The sequence below is a fragment of the Eleginops maclovinus genome, chromosome 6 (assembly GCF_036324505.1).
Source record: "Eleginops maclovinus isolate JMC-PN-2008 ecotype Puerto Natales chromosome 6, JC_Emac_rtc_rv5, whole genome shotgun sequence".
Lineage (NCBI taxonomy): Eukaryota > Metazoa > Chordata > Actinopteri > Perciformes > Eleginopidae > Eleginops > Eleginops maclovinus.
In genome coordinates, this window is record NC_086354.1 from 24,647,000 (window position 1) to 24,669,120 (window position 22,121).

The 22,121-nt window shown below is 42.3% G+C and overlaps 1 protein-coding gene across 1 annotated transcript in view; it reads right to left on the minus strand.

Moving 5' to 3' along the window:
* adcy8 (adenylate cyclase 8 (brain)) overlaps positions 1–22,121 on the minus strand; it is an 86,921-nt gene that overhangs the window by 19,117 nt on the left and 45,683 nt on the right. Inside the window, 7 exon segments of the mRNA XM_063886878.1 lie at positions 185–263; positions 3,581–3,753; positions 4,320–4,412; positions 6,550–6,751; positions 9,613–9,713; positions 12,589–12,786; positions 21,802–22,072. Of these exon segments, the coding sequence (XP_063742948.1) occupies positions 185–263; positions 3,581–3,753; positions 4,320–4,412; positions 6,550–6,751; positions 9,613–9,713; positions 12,589–12,786; positions 21,802–22,072 (1,117 nt within the window).

Sequence of the window (22,121 nt, forward strand, 5' to 3'; positions counted from 1 at the left end):
TTTGTCTCTGCAAAGACAAAAATCTCTAATATATAATAATATATTAAAATATATTCCTGCTTTCTGAAAAGACCTGCAGGGTTTCTCTAATCCGACACATCGATGCTTAAAGTCTGGTTGTGCTAAGGTAATGAATAAAACATTCTGATCTGGTGAAAGTGTTGGAGCTGCTGAGATACTTTACCTGCTGTCCGTGGTAAAACACAGCCAGGAGGAACATGGCCATCAGGAGCAGAGACGTCTCTTTGGTCCCCAGGAAGTTCCTGTTGGAACAAAGTGAGAGAGGAAGAGTTTATTTTATTACTGCCATTGATTAAATGACTGTGTTATGTTGAGGAATAACAAGTAAAAAGTCCTCTTTAGTTTGCTTCACTACAGCTCTACACGTGACAACACAACACATCATATTTTAAGTCAGTTTAGTGTTTTGCTGCTTTTAAAACAGCGAACATGCTAACCCGTCTGATAACACAACCTGTATTTATAACGTAGCAGCTAAACTCTGCCTCCCATTTGTCAAATCATCAGGAGCAAGACCATCGATCCGAAACCGTCCATCGTTGAAAACATCATACTCGTTCTTTAAAAGTGTTTCTCACGGATTTGTCTCGCGCAGTTTGTTCGGCACAGCAGGAGATAAAACAACATGATGTTCAGCTCAGATTGAACAAAGCCGAGAAACATTTGAGGGAGAGTTAGTCCGGCTAAAAACATAGTAAATAATGCATTGCAATCATGGATCTTGCTGGGATTAATAATAAGTTCTTGTTGAGGAATCACAGGCTTTAGTGGCGGCTTTTTTTGGGGTGAATTCGACTGATTTCAGGATTATTTTATTAGTGTTGTATTTATTTAGTTTCTACGAATGCCACAGACACTCAGAAACAGAAGAGGAGAAGCCCTTACACTTAATCTGCAAGATGAAGATGATGAATGTTGTGTAAGTGAATAACTTGTGTTTGTGGCGCATGGGTTTACAGCGCGGATCGACAGACCGGGGAAGCACTGGTTCAATCCCACCATGACCATCACCGCAGTCAGCATGCCGTTGGGCTAAACCCTTTACCCTAAATGACTCCTGTGGGGATTCTCCTCAGAATGGAATACATGTCAGACATATGTATGTAAAACACTCAAGTACTCAGGTCTTGTACTTGAGTAAAGTAGAAGTACTCAGGTCTTGTACTGGAGTAAAGTAGAAGTACTCAGATCTTGTACTTGAGTAAAGTAGAAGTACTCAGGTCTTGTACTGGAGTAAAGTAGAAGTACTCAGGTCTTGTACTGGAGTAAAGTAGAAGTACTCAGATCTTGTACTTGAGTAAAGTAGAAGTACTCAGGTCTTGTACTGGAGTAAAAGTAGAAGTACTCAGATCTTGTACTTGAGTAAAGTAGAAGTACTCAGATCTTGTACTTGAGTAAAGTAGAAGTACTCAGGTCTTGTTCTTGAGTAAAGTAGAAGTACTCAGATATTGTACCTGAGTAAAGTAGAAGTACTCAGGTCTTGTACTTGAGTAAAGTAGAAGTACTCAGGTCTTGTTCTTGAGTAAAGTAGAAGTACTCAGATCTTGTACTTGAGTAAAGTAGAAGTACTCAGGTCTTGTACTTGAGTAAAGTAGAAGTACTCAGATCTTGTACCTGAGTAAAGTAGAAGTACTCAGATCTTGTACTTGAGTTAAGTAGAAGTACTCAGGTCTTGTACTTGAGTAAAGTAGAAGTACTCAGGTCTTGTACTTGAGTAAAGTAGAAGTACTCAGATCTTGTTCTTGAGTAAAGTAGAAGTACTCAGATCTTGTACTTGAGTAAAGTAGAAGTACTCAGATATTGTACTTGAGTAGAGTAGAAGTACTCAGGTCTTGTACTTGAGTAAAGTAGAAGTACTCAGGTCTTGTACTTGAGTAAAGTAGAAGTACTCAGGTCTTGTACTTGAGTAAAGTAGAAGTACTCAGATCTTGTACTTGAGTAAAGTAGAAGTACTCAGGTCTTGTTCTTGAGTAAAGTAGAAGTACTCAGGTCTTGTTCTTGAGTAAAGTAGAAGTACTCAGATCTTGTACTTGAGTAAAGTAGAAGTACTCAGGTATTGTACTTGAGTAGAGTAGAAGTACTCAGGTCTTGTACTTGAGTAAAGTAGAAGTACCAGAGTGTAGGAATACTCTGTCACAGTGAAAGTATTCTAAATGTTCCTCCAGTGAAAGTAGAAAGTACTCTCCTCTAAATGTACTTACAGTAGCGACAGTAAAAGTAGCCATTGTCTGATTGGTCCTTAAAGGACTTGACAAAGAGCTAAAACAAGAACAATTATTTATGGTTATCATCTGACAGGATAGAGGACAGTAAATATTTGACTAAACTGATTTTCTTTTGCAGAAACAACAATGCTGATGCATATTTGCTGAAAGCCTTTACTGGTACTAACTTATTAATGAACCTTTCAAAGGAAGAATTCATATTGTATATTGACAAACACACGGACACTACTTGACTTGAAACAATAGCGTATTGAAGTGGAAATATCCGTGTTCCTCTCCCATGACCTTCTCTTCCCGTCTTTGGAGAACCCTAAAGAAATGAACCTGGCCTCCACGGAGCCGGTATGGAAACCTCTGGTCCCCCCTCAACAGGTGATAGTCTCAGGATCTATTCATACGTTTTCACCGTAAAGGTCACGGCGCTATCCCTGAGAACACATGCCATATGAGTTTTCTCACATTTGCAACACTTATGAGCCGAGAGAGAAGGTCAGCGCGGCCCCCTGCTGGGATTCTGAAGAGGAGGCGGCGAGGAAACAGACGGAGGGGTGGAGAGGAGTGAATTTACCTGTCTTTACTTTGACACCTTTGCTATGTTAATATGAACTTTGCAAGTGTTATTTAAGCTCCACTGAAGATACCTTTTAGACGTATGCAGCAAATGCTATGTCGGCTAATCAGATCGTTAACTGTGCATGAAAGATCTGGAGTTACTTTTTATACAAAGACAGTCTGCAGGGGGAGAGAGGCGCTGTGATGAAGGGTCTAGCATTCTTTCGGTGGATGAATGTACGTCCGATATCTTCATAATTGAAGTTTCGTCTTGTTGGACTTCAACACGTACGCCAGAACATGAGTCCCACGCACAGATCCAGAGTCAGTAAATAAGATATGTAAGGTTGTGTAATATCTGTGACTATATAAAGAGATTGTATTGGATAACTTCACAAGTTGTGAGAAAAAAAGAGTCTGATTGAATGGAAGTCTATGAGATAACATTTTACACTGCAGTTTATGCTCTCAATCTTTATGTTCACGTCTCCATCTAACGATATAGAAGCGGAGCTTGAGTTTGTAAGATTATGTTTTGAGGCATCAAAGACAACCTTTTTTCTGCTAGCCAAAATTAGCATCCCAATTAAAATCTCAGTCGCCATAGCTAGAGCTAATTGGTGCTTGCTAACCGTGATGAAGATGGACAAAATGCCAGAGAAGAGGCTTCAAAACAGAAGCCAAACATGGCAAAATGCTCGTCAACATCAAGCAAACTTTGCATAAACCCACAATGTACTCTCATCTGTGATCGTGGGACATTTTCCTCGAACAGCACTCACTCTGTGTTGTTGTGGACGGTGTCGTAGCGGACGAACAGCGAGGTGTAGAACGCCTCGGTCAGCAGGGAGTAGATGGCAATAATCACCAGCAACACCGCCAGCTTCAGCACGGAGTTCAGCCGCAGGAACACCGCACAGGTCACCATCGCCAGGACCCCCGTGAACACAAAGTACTGGGAGAACAGAGAGGGAGAAGTGAAAGCCAGGAAACCACACATTTGCTGTTTCCATAGAGCTTTCCTAATGCGATAGTTAAATCAAATGAGGGTCATGGCAACACGTCTAATGGTTATCTGGCGTCTGATTCAGATTTCAGTTCTGTGTCTGATCTAATATTCAACTCAGGATAAGTCCTACCTGCAAAGCACCAATAACTCTTCCTTTATTTCTCTCTTTTTGTACACCAACACAAAAGACCCTGGGAAATGAGGTTGTGGCGTATACATGCAAGGTGACCCCCCGCTTGCAGCTGTAACACATTTCGCCCCCTGATTGAGCCCATCAATCAGCTGCATATTTTCTGAGCAGAATAACATAATGGATGTCTGCTGCGTGACGTTCTGACGGCTCCATTAGTCGCCGGTGTCTGAGGCGAGACCTCCCTCTGGGCGCGAGCAGATGTCGAGGATGTTTAATTCATCATTTTTTTTGCCCGCTTTCGGAGAAGTGGGAAGAAAAGAAAACCCCACAACAGATGGACCTCACTGCAACATTTCAGACACCTCATTTAGTCCGGTACCTCTGGGTAGAAGCAGATGTCTGGGATGGAGGCCGACTCGTTGAACGTCTGGTTCCTGAAGCCGCTGCCCGACTTGTCGAAGTCGCACCACAGCTGTGAAAGACCAACAGGGAGATTGTTGTTGTTGCCTTAAACCCACTCTCTTACACACACACATTCTTTCATCGAGCCAATAATCTCTCAACGGGTTTGTGTCAGAAATGTGTGACCGCTTTGTGAGTGAACGGGAGTCCGCTCTCTGCAGGAAGCTGCAGAAATCCTGTTAATAAAAAGCTGATCTGTTTCTCTTGGAGTCCAGTTAATGCTCCTTCCTGCTACACATCAAGTACCAGCCACCTGCATTATCTCTGATAACCAGCAGGGGGCGATTTGTCCAGTTGGAAAGAAGTCCGACTCTAGAAGTCTATGAAAGAATGACCCCACTTATCACTAAGTATATTACCTCAGTGAACATGTTCGGACTGATTTTATGGACTCTTTTTTATTTTCAAGGCCAATAAACTTTCTATGGTTTGTCAGAAATGCACAACCCTTTGTGAGTGAACGGGAGTCGCTCTCTGCAGGAAAGCTGCAATTCATAATAATAAAAAGCTGATGTGTTTCTCTTGGTGTCCACTTTATGCTCCTTTCTGACAGGAAGGGATGCAGGAAGATAGCAAAAACTCAGCATCCAATTTGCTCCAACTGGGACTTGAATTGGCGACCCTTTCCCAGACTGAGCTGCTGCAACGTAAAGGCAGAGATTTCATGATGTTCAGTCACCTTTAGGGTCCAAACACTAAGGATTCTTTCTTTGCAGTCACAGAGATAAATGTGAATGCATACCAATAACATCATCAGCGTTTATTTAAATGAGGTAGTAAAGCACTCCAATTTAATTATGATGCTCAGTTTTCTGTCAACATGTTTACTGATTGATGCTTTATTTGCTTTCCTATAATATCTGCTTGTTGCAACGAAAGCAAGATTAACGTCTCTATGGTTTCCTGATTGAAACTCAAAGCACTAACAGATGCTGAACATCAATAACTCAAATAGATATTCCACCAAATGTAGTGTAAGAGCAAAACCCTACTTACAATGTGTACTTCTCTAGTTAGATCTCCTTAGCACAAACAAACCTCTCCAAGGTTCTGTTTCTCTGGGATCGCTGGGCCCTTTCTTTCCCTAACAACCCTCTCCTCAGCGGTCGAGGCCTCTGGGTTTTATAATACACTCTACTTTATGCAATCAGAGACCTTGAAACACCAAAAGCTTATTATCAGCTCGTTAATGTGCTTCAGTTTAGTCATGAGTTGCGAGTCGCTGTCTTTCAGAAGAAAGGCGCCGGCACGTCAGGTACAGGGGGGTCGATGAGGACGGATATGTGACAATGATACAAAAAGGGTTTTCAGTTAATTAAACTCAGTTATGAAAGAGGCTGCTTGCTTTCAATAAGAAAACATGCTGACACTTACTGGATAACACACATCTCCTCCACATTACCCACTTTCTTCAGATTCTGATTTGGCTTGAAGAATGAGTAGGAGAAACAAACGTGTTTCGATCCAACACTGACAATAGTCCCAAACAAAAGCACTATTCCCTCAGCTTTAGTGCACCTCCATTACAAATACACATCGACTAGCTGTCTGTAGAAGTAACCAAAAAAAGCTAGATATTTGAGACCCGTTTTAACACATCTTTGGACATCTTTGGTGCTCTTTGCCCACTTAATTCTAAACTCCTTTTTGGTCTAACAGTTTGTTTTGAAACCGTTACTATCTGTGTATAATTATTATTATTATCCATGGTTTTTATTTCTCTATCTGTTGCTGCATAAACTCCTGAATTTCCCCACAGGGATTAATAAAGGTACATCTTATCTTTGTCAACTTTTCTCTTGATGGAATAAACTATTTCCTCCATGAACGGGTACTTTGAATACTAAAGGGAAGAATACGGAACCAAGCTACCCAACAAGCAAGGTCTAAAGACTGACAAATGATAAATGAATACAAACTAAGGAAACGGCTCCTGCATGTCCTCTGTTTGATTTCCTCAGGGTCTCAGAAGGACAATCTCCTTTGCGAAGTGAGAACATAAACTATCAGATGGAGCTATTTGGAAACCAGAAAGAAGACAGAGTCAGAAAAGCCTTCTTCTCTGACTGAAATGCCTCCCTGCTGGTATCGGCAATCGACAACACATACAACCCCCTAATGAACGACAGTCTGGAAGTCGGACTCACTATATTGATCATGGCTGCCAGGAAGTTGATGAGGATGGAGATGAAGATGATGACGTTCCTGGCGGCGTACGTCTCGTTGATCCAGCAGCAGGCTTTGCGCAGCACCAGAGGCAGACACTTGTAATCCTCCGCCGTCGTAACTAGGACCAGACAGGAATGGAGGACGATGAGGATTGAGAACTGGACCACCATGGTGACCATCCTGCAGAAACACAACAAATGGCAAAATAACAACAAAGCCATCAGCTGTCGGCTGAGGCGTTTCACATTTAAGGAGACCACTAACCAAAACCATTGGGTCAGGGTTAGCCATTTAAAAAGGTTGATTTTAGGTTTGGATTGGGTAACTGGATACCCTATCATTAAAATACCTTCTCAGAGTAACAACACTCTGTTCCATTAGCCTTGCAATATTCATGTATTTGTATCAAAGTTTTGCAGAGATATAGAAATATGTGCTATAGTGAAGCATGGACGTTGGGTCCTGAGTAAACTGAACGACGTTCTTCAATCTCCGTGAAGCAAATATTCGATGACCCGCCGAGCTGACTGCTCCATGCTGGTCGAAACAGAATTTCCCTGGAGTACTGGTATCAGGATTTACTTTTCGTCCTCAAACAGTAATGGGTATCTACTTCGATCATAACAGCACTATAACTATATTACATGTTGATAGTTGTATTACTTTTGGCGCTAAACATGGCAAGACACTTCACCCCAAATTGCTTTGTTAGCTTTGGATAGAAGCCTCTAATAAGTGACATGTAATGTAAACTAAAGCCAAGCTGTGTCTATGTGATCAAAAACCAGTGAATGAGTGAAAACGTTGCAATTAACCTTCTTTAACATCATGAAACTCATTGAAACATAAATGGGGACAAGAAGATATATACATTTAAGTCAGAAACACAGCTTACATGGTCAGTGTGTGTTCTGTTAGCTACAGCTAATTAGCATAACTGTAAGACAAAAGAACTCTGTCTTTAAAAGTAAAAATAGCCTGTTTTATAGAGCTCAAATTATGAAGAGTTATTTGTCCTGTTCTTTATGATGTTCTTGAGTTTCAAAGAAAGTGTCTGTGAGAAAAAGCTCTTAGAACGGAAAGCTAATGCAACAGAAGCTAACCTGGAGGCGGGTGAGACTTTGGTTCTTTGCTGAAGGTGTGAAAATGTCTCATATCTAATACTACTTATGGTGGACAGTAGGCGTCCTTTTGTGAACAGGTACATCAGTTCCTGCCTTTGTATGACTTAGAAGGTCAAAATTGGAGAAAAAAAACAAGACGAAACAGCAAAGCAAATCAAAAATCTCAAACTGAACGTGTCGGGTTCATGCCTCTCCGATTTGACGTCTATTGGGTCTCAGAGGACACTTCACTTTGTCAAATAACATGAAATGGTCGTGGTTCAAGACGACAGCTCGCCCTTCTAGCTTCGATGATGTTGGACACGGTCAGACACACATACACCCCCTCTCCGCTCTGGAGTCGCTCATTTGATCATGGCTGCCGGGATCGGATGAGCATGACTCCTCCACGTCTCTCCAGCGCACTCCAGCCAAGGCAGACCTTGATTCCTCCGCTGTAATAGGGCAGACTCGATGGGATCGTATGAGGATTTGAGACTGGACCCCTTGCAATCGCAGAAACCACAATGGCAAAAACAACAACAACTTGTGAGTGCCACATTAAGGCATCCACACAAAACCATGGCTGTGTTACCATTTAAACAAAGTTGAAATGTAGTTTGGATTAACGATACACATAATAAAAATTCAAAGGAAAACATCTTCCATAGCCTGCAGTATTCAGTATGTACGAAAGTTGGCGGATATAAAATTGTGCTGGATGAGCATTGGTCCTGATAACTGAGCAGTTTCATCCCGTTAAGCTATTCATGACTGCTCAAGTGCTGCTACATGCTCAGAACAGATTTCACTTGATATGGTTCAGGATTTACTTTTGACGTTCAAAAGTTCAAGTTTATTCATCTCACTATTTTTACGTTATTAAATAATTATTATTTGGCACCTAACGAGCTAGAAATTCACCCAAATCTGTTCTTTGAAAAGCCTCTCATTGTGACATTGTAATAACTATACTAAGCTGGTGTCTTTATAAACAGGTGTGAAAACTTGTTAGCATAACAACAAGAAACCATTAACATAATGGGACAAGAAATTATAATTCATTAATCAGATAACACAGTTAAAGTATGATTGTTTTTACTATATATTAGCATATTAAAACAAAAGACTCTGTGTTTAGAAATGAAAAAACTTTGATGAGCTTCAAATTGGATAGGTCCGTTTTATTTATTTTCAAGGTGTCGTGGAAACTTCGAGAAGGCAGTAGTCCGATGTCGTAACTTGTTTTTGCTGGCAGGTGTGACAATTCTCATAACAATAGAATAGTGTTGGCGTCAGGGTCTTTGTTGAACAGGTAACATTGCTTTTAATGTTAGAGGCAAAATCGGAAAAAACAGACGTAACGCAATCACAATCACAAATGCCAACTTGTTGTGGTGTTAAATGCCGCTTACTCTCACGACATTGACTCTATCTTCTCGAGCTCAGCCTTCTTTCGAACAGTTCTGATGCCTAGCGCTGTGCTGCAAGTCCCTCATGGGTAACGCTTGCGGAGCAGTGTTGACACTTCAGACTACAACCAACCTCTCCTCATGGCGGAACCTCCGTTGCCCGCCATGCATTGCGCATCAAGTCCAAACATTCGCGTCATACTGGTTAAGCGGCACCACAGATTGGGGGAACTCTCGATGCGTTTCAAAAGAGAACGTTGTACGTTTTGATGGAACATGCCCGTGCATTTACAGTGATGTCTGCGATCAGACACAAATGTGAACTAATTCATTCAAGTTCTTATAATGTGCGTTAGTAAACGTCATAAAAATAGGCGTTTAATGAAGCTATCTTTGAATATGTTAGCACAACACTGGAATAGAGGCATGTCGGAATAGAGGCATGTCGGAATAGAGGCATGTCGGAATAGAGGCATGTCGGAATAGGGGTTGCACCCCCGTTATGCTTACAGTAAGTCTATATTACCTGGCAGAGGGAAGCAGGCCTTGGATGGTGGTGATGAAGATGAGCACGATGAAGGCGCACACCAGGTTGGACTTGAACACCTCGTCCCTCATCTGGGAATACTGCGCCGTAAAGAAGGAGAAGAAGAAGAACAGATAGAGAGGAGGGAAAAAACGGAGGTGAGGAGAAGACGGAGAAACAAGTTTTCAGACAAACAGAGAACACTGAACGCACCTCAAACACACCACAGCACCGCCACAGACGCTTTAACAGCTCTACGACAAGCGCTAGAGAGAGACAGGAGCCGGGGGGTGGTGGGGTGGGGTGGGGTTGGGGGCGAGCTGAGGGTCCTGGGGAAGGTACGAAGCTGATAATCACAATGCTAGCTGTTAGCCGTTAGCTGAGTCAGACACAAACATTGAGTGCTGCACCAAAATAAATAAGACAGCTGCAAAGATAATTTAGATGATGAAGATTCGAGAAATATCTGATAAAGACCTTGATTTTCACGAGGTTTGTAGCCCTGGCAGCTCAGTAAACGACCAGAAAATCAACAAAAGCAAACAAGTGCATTTGTGTTAAGCTAGTAAAATGAAATCCAGTTGAGGTTCTCTTGAGTGACTTGATGCTTTTCCTGCACCACTACATTGCTTTTACCTTAAAACTAGCCTTAATAGTGTGCTGTAGGAGTCCTAGCACAGGGTACTTAGTTAGCATTTTAGCCCTTCCTGTTCCCTAATCTCAGAGTCATTTGGTTTTGGTAAGAATAAAAAGCTTTAAAGGTGTTGGATTTACTTTCCATCTTGAATTTTTCAGTCCTAAAAAAAGGGGGTTGCTAACAAGTGAGGCTGGTCTGACTGCTACACTAGCACTATTGCTAACTGTTAGGTAGATTCACTCAGTAGCCGTGGCATTGAAGTGATGCGATTAGCGTTAGCAATAGCTTCATACTTCTGCAAATTGCATTGATGCTCGGAAAAGGATCAAAGTCGAGTTAATTTGTGAAGATTAGACGGTTGTATTTTACATTTTAGAGTCCAAAGTGATCATTGGAAAGGATTAGATGTCCCTGGTCGGATGTTGAAGAAACTTGAGATGGATCTAACGGTCTGTTATGATGCAGGCAGCAGCACTGATGTTCTGTAAGACTCTAAATTTATGAGTCACGAAAAAATCTGACTCACCTCAAATGTAAACACCCCCCCCCCCCCAACATGACCCTTGCTGCCTCGCTCTGTCTCTTTCTCAAAGGACGCTGGGAAATTAGCAAGAGGATGCTTCAACAAAATACAAAATATGAGGAAGGCCAACAGCAAATCACTGCACACTTACTGAAGAGGTCAACCAAAACTCAAAGGCAAAGGTGAGCGTTAACAAATGGGGGGAAAGCGGGATTACAATCTAGGGTAGTGCACTGCATTCAACAAAGAAAAAGACCTTCTGACCCATTTTCCTGTGTCTGTGACTTCCATATATCATGAGCAAATTCACATCTCATTATTGGAATTTCTCAGCCAATATTTCAGCTGTAAATTAACACAACGACAGAATGTATGCTCCTCTCCCTGCCTTCAAACCACAGAGGAATCAGAGTAAACTTCTCCTGTTTTCCACTTTAATTTCCCATCCATTGGCTTTATCTAAACTATACTGACACTGTTATACATGTTGCATATCACAGTATATGAGTGCTTGCTGTAGCTTGTGATTGAAGATAATCCACATATCTAGTAAGACTAAATGAAGCAAATGGTTATTTCTGTCCCATTTCTTACACATTCCCCCTCGACTTTGCCTGATATTTGAGGTATCGTTGTAGAAACAGAAAGGAAGGTATTTGGGTTTGTTGCTATTGGTTGACCTTACAGCTGTGTGTTGCATATTAAGAACTAAGGTATGATTGATGATTAATAGTTGGTACTGTTCCCTAGATTTTGAAGTCAATATGAGCAGTAGTTTAGAAATGATGTCTCACAGTAACGTCATATATGTAAGTCATTTTTCCGACAAAGCTCTCAGAGAAGCTATTTCCTTTTGTGAATGCAACGGTTTTCTGTACAAGAAAAAAGCAGTGAAGGTGGTTAAAGGGGAACAGGTCCATGGGGCATGGACGCTGGGTCATGAGTAAACTGAAGGACGTTCTTCAATCTCGGTAAAACAAATCAGCGCTGCAGATACTCCATGTGTCGCCAAGCTGACCCAATCCCAATTAAGCGTGAGTAACGGTAAAGACCTTCTCCTTTAGTTTGGCTGTTTTTATTCATGAACACGAGTATGGAGCCTGGAGTGTAACGGCTGAATCTGTATACCTTTATAACTCATTAAAATGTTCAATACCATGAGATGTTTCCTTGACCTTGTGAGCGCTAACTTAGCTAAAGTAAAGGTTTCAAATGCACCCCTTTCTTCCTCAGGAGGTGAATTTGAATGGTGGAGACTCCATGAGGTTTCTAAGCTCTGAAAATTGGATCTTAAAAACATTAAGTCCATAACTTGATTAAGTAAAAAAGCTTATTAAAAATGAGAACAGTGTATCATTCTTTATAAATAAATGCTAAACGGAGCCTCATAATAATAATCTGACCTTCTTATAATGTATAATGTAATTAAGAAAGCGTGCACATTGTCATTCATTTGTACCTTTAATTTATTGGTGCAAATTGTCTTTTGTTTGCATGTATTTATTTACCGACTATAATTAAAAGCCGTTCATTATTTTTAATTGGCACTCTGCAGACTCCATACACTGCTGGACCAAATGGAGGAAAGAACCGACCCTGGACACTTATTGGACATTCCCCTTTCATTTCACAATGGGACTCGGCTACGCCATTGGTTTTAAAGCATAATCGTGTCTCAAGAGCCTTTAGCTTACTCATGATAGGGAAGAAAAGGCAGAATTGGTTCTTGTTTTGCTCCTGAAATCTCCATCTAGGAATATGAGGAGGGAGAGAGAAATCAAAATGAAAACAGGAATCTGTCTAAAACCCCAGCTACCTTCTCTTCCAGGCTGCAGTCTTTAAACATCACAGAGAAAGGCTTGATATGCTCTCTCCTCAACTTATCGCCACTCCGTAAGTCGATGGCGCTCTCTATTCGCTTGTTAATTTCCTCAGGACCCGAGTGGACATGCAAAGCTTGTGCGAGATGGTTTGGAAGCAGATTTATCGAATTTCTCGTTAGGGCAGCCAGAGTCTAGGGGGGGAAAAGCACATGCACTTAGAATGAACCTGCTTTGTCCCCCCTCTTGGTTTCATTCACAGTTACAAATGGAAACAACACACATACATTCATTGAAAGAAAATCAAGGCAGGCTGAGAAAGGGGAGAAAGGGGAGAGCAAAATGCAAACGCTCGCTGTCGGACAAGTCATGCATCTCTCATTCACTCGCAGTGTGTGTCCGTGTTAGTGGCGACGAAGCTTGTTCTTATTAAATATAATACATGAGCATGGCAAAGGGAAGGGCTGGGAGTGAATGCACAAACCAGAGGACAAATAAATATCAAGCATGAAGCTGAGAACAGAGACACGGCTTGGATGCTACAGATCTGGACAAATAAACTCAAGAATCACATTTATTTAATTGCATTAATCATTAGTAAGTGAATGATGGTAAAGCAATCACATCGTCATAAACTGGGCCCCCATTGAAGTGCTTTATGTCCTCACACATGACACGGTTGCAGCACTTTAATTAACACGGCTGTAAAATGAATTGAATGACAAAATAATATTTGGTTTACAAGCTTTTAATTTACCACCGTATCACTTCCTGTCCAGCCTCTCAAAATGACAATAAATAATAAACTCAAGGTCATTTTTACTCATGTTTGAAAAGGACTGCGCTGCTGGCTATACAAGCGTTACTTATACACCAATAAAAAGGTCGAAAATAAACTTCTGGTGGAGGAAATAATACATCATTTGGAGACGTTTGTGTATCAATGGGGTTTACCCGTCGGAGCAAAATACCAGTCAGTGTTTCACTTGTATCACACTGAATTTATGTATTTAATCATAGCTTAGCTCAGTACAATAAAGGGTGCTCCATCATCTGACACTTGGGAATTAACCACTGAAAAACAGCCTTTGTGTCAGAAGAAAAGACCAAATTCAAATGACTGTCTCACAGAGGACGAGGTTTGGGTATCGTTTGTCTTCTACGTTTAATTATCTGACTCCACATTGTATTATCAGAGAGTCCTTGAACACAAAGAGGATCTAAGTAAGGGGGATAACCAATCGCTTTACTGGGAAACATAGGTCATGTGTCTCCTAAACAGATCCATATCTGAGCTTCCTTTCAGCAAGTACACAATAAACAAATGACTGTGTTACCTCCAGCGCTATGGGTAGGACTAAACGATGTTCAGACACAATGACCACATAGTACCGGTTAGAGGACTATAACTAAAACAAAGTGGACCATTGTTTGGAGACCCTGTCATTGGCTTTCACCTCCTGGCTGAGATGTTAGCGGCACTCTTTTACACCGTGGTGTTGTTTTGCTTCTCAGTAACACCGTTTGAATCTCAGTTTTCCCAGAAAGGACCGTGGACTGTAGGTTAACGCTCACAGTAAAAAGCATGTACGATGGTTTTGTTCTACAGCAGAAATGATCCGCACTCAATGAGCGTAACGATAAAGAGCCCCAGTGTTGTGCATTAGCTAGTTAGTTAGCTAGATCAATTATCCGATACATTAAAGAGGCCCTTTTATGCTTTTGGGTTTGTTTTCCTCTCCTGTAGTGTGTTGTATTTGTTTTAGTGCATGTAAATGGTCTACAAAGGCTAACATCCTTGTGTTCCCGACCCCCCCTGCCTGAAACAACTCCATTGGACTCCTTTGTTTAATTCCAGAACATATTGACATCACTATGTAACACTCATGCTCATATTGGCTACATTGTACGTGATAGGCTAAGGGGCGGGACCTCTAGAAGTTGTTGACCAATCACAACACAGCCGGCCAGCTAACCTAAAAGGGAAGAACTTTGTGAACATTAAAGCATGTCACGGTGGAGAGACAAAATACAAAGACCAACTAGAAAAAGGAGCTAAATATCTCCTCTGTAATGAGCTTTAAGATAATAAAGGGAGTTAGCAATTACTGTCTCACCAATTAACAACACAATTAAAACAACCAAAGTGTTAAATATAGTTTACAGTTTCCGGTAAGAACAGAATAACGCAAATCACGACACCAGTGCCATTGAGTGTGATCTGAAGGAAGTCACAGTGAGCTCCTGCTGCAGAAAGAGCTAAGAGAAGAGGCTACAGGAGGGTCAGAGTCTTTGACATCAGCTCTCCACCCTCAGCCGTGAGGAAGCAGTCCCGCGGCGTGTCCTGACAAATCACCCCTCGGAGTGCCGGAGCCCTATAGAGCCTGCAGCCTTTAACGGGACTGTGGGAAGAATGTGTGATGTGCGTGAGAAATACATCACCGACTCCGGGCCAATCAAACGTGTCACCTCGTCTCGCCTAATGCAACACTTTCAGAATGAAATCCATCAAACTGACATCATTAAAAGTTCATTTTCACACAGAATTGATGTTCTGGAACACTGGATTCCCTTTCTCTTTTACTTGGTCTTCATTTCACGCAGATTCAAGTCTCATCAGAGCTACCTGGAGATTATAAATGACTGGTTAACAATCACTAACGATGGGTGTCTCTCACATCACAAGAAACTGACACATTTATCAGACAAACAAACCAGACAAACACTCAACTACAATCCAAAAGGACAACATTTGTTTTAAACACCCATACTCTCACTGAACTCATCCCAACTGAAGATCTTTCCCTTTTCATGACATTGAGAACTCCTTTAGCGTCAGTTTTCAGCCTAAAGGGTGGTCCAGTAGACTCTAACGTGTGGTAAACGTTACATTTTTTAAGTTAAGATGAGTCAGATGGAGTTTTGGCTTCACTCTGGACACTAAAGGTCCTGTTTTAGTTTGACCCAACCATCCACAATAACATCCTCCCTAATTAGCCACATTAAAAAAAGTGAAAATTGCACATGAAATGTAAAATAGCGGACTTCCCGTTGGGTGTAGGGTACGACTCTAATTGGGTTTTTTGATCATCTGCACATGATACATTTGCCAATTAAATTTCAAACAACTGTGTGGATGTACGACCTTGTTCCTTCCCGTTTGATTAAGGTATAAAAAAGCAGTAGGGTAGAAAAACACACACTCCTTCAAAACTATATCCTACCTCTTCACTCCTTACCCATAATTCAGCACAAGTAACAGAAATCCCTTCATTATTAAGGTAGCTGTTGCACTTTCCACCTCCATCTGGGTGGAAGACATGGATTTGAGCCTTTGCAGACCATTTACACGCACCTGTCTAACACACTACAGGAGAGGGCGTGATAGGGTCTCTAAGTCAAAATAAAAGCTCAGTTGTGTCTCATACTAGAACCTGTTTGGATATGGAAGGCATGACGTTGATGCAGCCGCTCTGAATCAGAAATCTAACGCTCCATTGGCTGCTTTATAACCCCAACAACATGTTAGCATCACTGCACGGGTTTTGAGCCGCGCTGCCATGATTGTTTCTGGCGTGCACGTCGCTGAGGAAGCCAGGCCTAAAGGGCACATGCTTCCACCGCTGACATTTCTCTGGGATTTCAGTGTGATGTTTCCCCGAGCTGTACGGGGGCAGCGGTGTGGGGTAACATGTATGATACGTATGAATAACATACCGTATTTGTGTCGTGGAAATGCCAACATATGATGCTAGAGAAAGGGCAAGTGGAGGCAGGGGGGCGACGGGTAGATCAGAGTGTGTGAGTGCACGCAGCCGTATCAGAGGATGCCTCTGATGCTTGGTTGACTTACTTTTACTCAACTTCACGCCTACATTGTTGGAAAAGGTGCTCTTCAAAAGATTGGGAGCAGGCAGGAAACAACAAACACGCTGAGGGGCAATTGAAAGGTCCTGAACACCGCCTCTCCAACTATTGGCCATGAAAATATATACAATTCATCAGTAACGGTATATTCATGGATGAATCCTGAAGGAAGTTGCTGATTCCCTGACTTTCCGTGAAGCACCATCAGCCAACAACCCAACAGTTTCACTTGAAACTTTTAGCTGAAACTATTGACGGTAAGTGAGATCAATGTGAACCTAAGGGTGCTGATGTAACACCAGTCCGGCTACGATCACAGCAGCGGTACATAAACGACTCATTCTGCAAGTGCAGCAGCAACACCGACCAGTTGAATAGCCATCTCGTCAAAAAACCCTCCTAGGTCACTCTTTAAAGTCAGTAGGAGAAGCACCAGGCTTTGAAATGCCTCAAATATAAACCTACTCCCACCATTATTGGACTGAAGGGGGACAGTTTATATAGTGGAAACAAACAAAGGAGACTGCTGTCCTTGTCCCTTGTCTCATTTTAACTGTCTATAAATTACGGTACCCTATGAAGTTAATTAATGCCGAACATTTTTAAAGATAGTTTTCCTAGCGTTGTACGTTTGCTGCCGGAACCAAACATTTATTAGTAAACCTACGTTAGAACTTTATTTTGACAGAGACTTTATGCATGTCTCAAGCGGAAACTGAAGCCGTCCCTGACATGTCTGAACCTGACGCTAGAGGGGGATCTTGACCGTCCCATTTTAAAGCGTAGGGCAGTTTGGGGAGTTGGGAATAAGAACATCTTGGCAGGATTTACAATCAGAACAGCAGACCCAGAACTGAATCCATCTTCTTCTACAGGAAGTAAAGCCATTTCTATAAAATACACAGGGTGTGATTGGCCTGTGATTGGAGCACAGAAGCTGAACTGGATCCAATCAGAGAGAACATGTTGTCTCGTATTACTGAAGTGTTGTCACCTGTGTTACGGCACATTTTAAATGGAACAGACAGATCCAAATGGGACCATTTCCTTTTGGCTTGCCCAGCATACACACACTGAGTTACCGGGTCTTCAGAGGAAACACACATAACCTACTTTTGAGGTGAAAGCAGTGCATCATGGGAGCCATCAGGCACACGGTGAAGCGTGAAAGAGGGGAGGACAGAGAGCCACTCAAGAGCTCCTTCAAACAAATCCCTGCGTCTGGACGAGAGCTCCCATAAACGCAGAGACGGACGGGATATGATGATCTGTGATTCAACGGTCATCAGTGTGCTTCACAATAAAACACAGGATGATCGGGGATGGGGCGTTACGGGTGTGAAGAAGATGGATCGTTGCTCTTTATTGCTCGTCTGCAGGCAGAGGTTAATGGGAGTGTTTCAAATCTACGTCAGCTTGCATCTGTACCGTCACTGTGCTCTTGATTAAAAGGACTATTGTGCAGAACAATCAGCGTCTTCAGTTGAGAAACGAGGGGTAAATCATTCACATTGATCCTGTTTTGGTTTAGTTGTGTATATGGACTAAAGATTTAGTTGTTGGGGAAAAAATGAGTCCCTAACGATTTCAATTATCGAGAAAGAACGGCAAACATCCTCTTCTTTCAAATTTAAGAGCTGCTTTTGTCTGCTGTTCTCTGTGAGTTAGACTGAACAAGGGAAAAAGGGTTCGCTTCGTCACTAGACTTCATTCTCGTTTCATGGATGACTTGAGAGATTTGTTAGCTGTAACTGAACCATCTTTGATCATCCTTCTGTTGACTTTTGAACTTATCTTATTTCCTTCTTGTCTTTTGTGCCAGATTTCTAAAGTACATTGAGCTGCAACCTGTGTACGAAACTGCTATACATATTTCACTAAGTACTGCATGCATTCATGTCATTCCCAATTCACAGAAGGCACAGTGCTTTCTGGATTTCACCATGCTTAAATAGTGTATATTTTCACACACTTTTAGCATATAGATGATGTATGTAAGGTCTGTGGAGTACAACTTGTAGGCTAGGATATCTCTGCAGTAACACAATACTTCATTTAAATGATTTCAACACTAATTTACCCTATTGTACTTCAATACCAAAATGGTACCTCCTTGAAATTGAATTAAGGTAACCTACTTGTGCAGCCCTGCTCCCGTTGTTAACCTCTGACTGAAACACATGCTCTAATAATCCACCTTGTCCTCAATCCAGCGATGCTGAAAAGTGAATCAGACTAACAAGATGGGAGGACGGGGACCCGGAGGACAGAGAAACACTGGAGAGAGAGCCATTCAGCTCCGAGCGACCACATAAAAGACGCCTACGAGAAGCCTTTAATATGCAAAGAGACAATCCCTGCAATGACTGTCCTGACAGCCTTTCATTGAGCCAGAGACAAAGAAGTGGCATCGTCAGAAAAAGAAAACATTCCTCTGATTCTGAACACATGGTTGCATCAGTGTCTTGAGCTGTTGACCGACGGGGAGCTGCGCTATCCTCAGATACAGTAAACACAGGAAGTAATGCAGAGTTCACTGTGAGGCAACAACAAGTGGCTCTGCACATTTGACACACATTGCAATTGGAGCAAGATTTCACAGTGTGCATATAATTTAATCACAAGCTGAAGAGATTTCAATGTTTTGTACCTAGAAAAAAAAATAAGTCAGTAAATATCTCAACTGGTGAATTTAACGTGTCTCAATGAGACGACATGACCAACGTTAGCCACCTTTAGCTTAGCGATGGTGATGTGAAGTCATGTGACCGTGCTGTAGTTCCTTTATAGCCCAACATTAGCCTCCTTTAGCTTAGCGGTGGTGACGTGAAGTCATGTGACCGTGCTGTAGTTCCTTTATAGCCCAACATTAGCCTCCTTTAGCTTAGCGGTGGTGACGTGAAGTCATGTGACCGTGTTGTAGTTCCTTTATAGCCCAACATTAGCCTCCTTTAGCTTAGCGGCGGTGACGTGAAGTCATGTGACCGTGCTGTAGTTCCTTTATAGCCCAACATTAGCCTCCTTTAGCTTAGCGGTGCTGACATGAAGTCATGTGACCGTGCTGTAGTTCCTTTATAGCCCAACGTTAGCCTCCTTTAGCTTAGCGGTGGTGACGTGAAGTCATGTGACCGTGCTGTAGTTCCTTTATAGCCCAACATTAGCCTCCTTTAGCTTAGCGGCGGTGACGTGAAGTCATGTGACCGTGCTGTAGTTCCTTTATAGCCCAACATTAGCCTCCTTTAGCTTAGCGGTGCTGACATGAAGTCATGTGACCGTGCTGTAGTTCCTTTATAGCCCAACGTTAGCCTCCTTTAGCTTAGCGGTGGTGACGTGAAGTCATGTGACCGTGCTGTAGTTCCTTTATAGCCCAACATTAGCCTCTTTTAGCTTAGCGGTGGAGAGGTGGAGTCATGTAACCGTGCTGTAGTTCCTTTATAGCCCAATGTTAGCCTCTTTTAGCTTAGCGGTGGAGAGGTGAAGTCATGTGACCATGCTGTAGTTCCTTTATAGCCCAACATTAGCTTTTTACTTCATAAATCAGAAAGTTGTGTTAGTATGTGGAGATTATCCTGCTGAACTAAACGTCAAAGTATCATAAGCGTTTATTTCTGACATAATCCGAAATCCCATGGAGAAATCCCACTGGATCTTTGTGGAGGGAACCAGGGAGATCTATCTAACTATCGGTTAGCCCTGTAAATGTATATCACTGCACCACTCTGTAATGAAACGTCCAAGGTTTAAATGTCTTCATTTGGGGGTCAAAACCCAAAGACATTCACTTTTATATAATATAAAACAGAAAAGCGTCTTGAAAGCATAAAACCTAAGCCCTGCGAAACCATCAGCTTCCTAACTGGACTTTAGATTAGCAAAACACATCAGATGGATAACGAAAATCAAACTCTCCCCAGGCTGGCCAATAGATAACACCTGGTCGGAAGAGGGACGGATGAGGACCTCTTTTAACAACATCTTTTATTATGAGGGGAATTTGAGCCTTTGCCCAGACTGACAGTAGAGCAAACTGAATATGCTTTGATTTTCGACCTAAATAAGCTTTTTGAAGAAGACAGCATGAGCTCTAATGTTCTCCAGAACAAAACAACAACAGAAAACAATCTGCAGATCAATCAGTAATGGAAAAGACTCTGTAGGTGTTGTCCAAATAAAACAGTACATCATCTGCATACAGGGATACGCGATACTTTCAATTAGAGTCAGGGTAAGACCCGTGTATCCCAGAACCCAGAAACAACGCATCGGGCATACAATAAGTGAAGGTGCAGGTGAAGACACAAAGTCTGCACTGTCTTACTTTCAGTTCTGTGCCAAAGTCAGACCCGGCAGACCATGTGAATCTTCTCTCATATGAACCATTACATGATAAGATATGGTTTGGGTTGATTGAGTCTCCACATCCTTTTCTTCTCATGCTGCAGATATGAGTATTAGAAAGTTGGCAGGGAGGTTTTTGAGGAATGGGTTCCTTCTAACGCCATGCTGGGTAAAATGAACGGGACTTTCACTCAATAGCTAGATTACCTAAACAACATAAAGAATGTCAACATGAAGCCTGTGGGGTGGATTTGTTGGATCAGGACGAATGAAAAGGGATGAAGAGGATGTTTATATGTGTCGCACACAATCAGAAGCTCATCCTCCTTCACACACAGGCAGGCGATGTGAACCACGGTAACACAATCTCTCCAGAAAACTCATTCCCAGGAAAACAGAACAACAGACAAACAGGCAACTGAGAAGATGCTGCAAAGAAACGCCCATCTTAAGGAAGCACCTCGTCCTGCAGCGGAGGATTAAAATCTGTCTGCAGGCGGAGGGTTTCACTCGTTTTGGGTTAAAGAGTTGGACAAACGGTTGAGATTCCAACCCCGTATGTGACTCGCTCTGTCAGTGGGATGTGGCTACGGATCATTTTGAGATAATCGTGGACATCCAAAACTCCTATCAGGGTTATTCTTGGGTTTTTGGTTGTTCTTAAACAAAGTCTTGGCTTTGAGGATATGAAACCCTTCTCCGCAAGACAAGTTTACTAACAAGCTTTAGGATATACTTAGGAAGATGTCAAACCAGGACACACATCATAGCGAAGGGTCCGGTAGTGTTTGAAGACTGGTTAATGGAAGCATTTCAGGGACTGATTCATTGGACTTCATTGGACTGATTTTGTCACATATTTCTTGCTAGAAAATACAGTTTTCTAGCAAGAAATACAAATTTGAATGACAGATTAATCCTTAACCGCAGAGCAAGTTTCCCATCAAGATGAACATTTCCCACATTGTGATACAGAGCTTAATATGAGGAGCGGCGGGACTTACGTTCTGCTTCCCCACGATGTTGTCGAAGGGCAGCTCGGGGCTCCAGGACGCCTCGTTGAAGGTGGTGCTGCTGGCCCGGCGGTCGGAGGAGCTCGCCGCCTCCTTCATGATGTCTTCCGGCAGGCTGAGCATGCTCTCCTCCGGCTGCTTGATGAGGTACGTCTCGATGTTGTGGCGGCGCAGGAAGTCGTTGCGGTCCTTCCCATGGCCCTCCTCCACCTCGTAGTCTCCGTTCAGACAGTCCAGAGCGGCTTTGGAGATGTGGATCCTCCTGGAGCAGGGACGGGAAAACAACAGTCAGATCTATTTGAGCATATGGA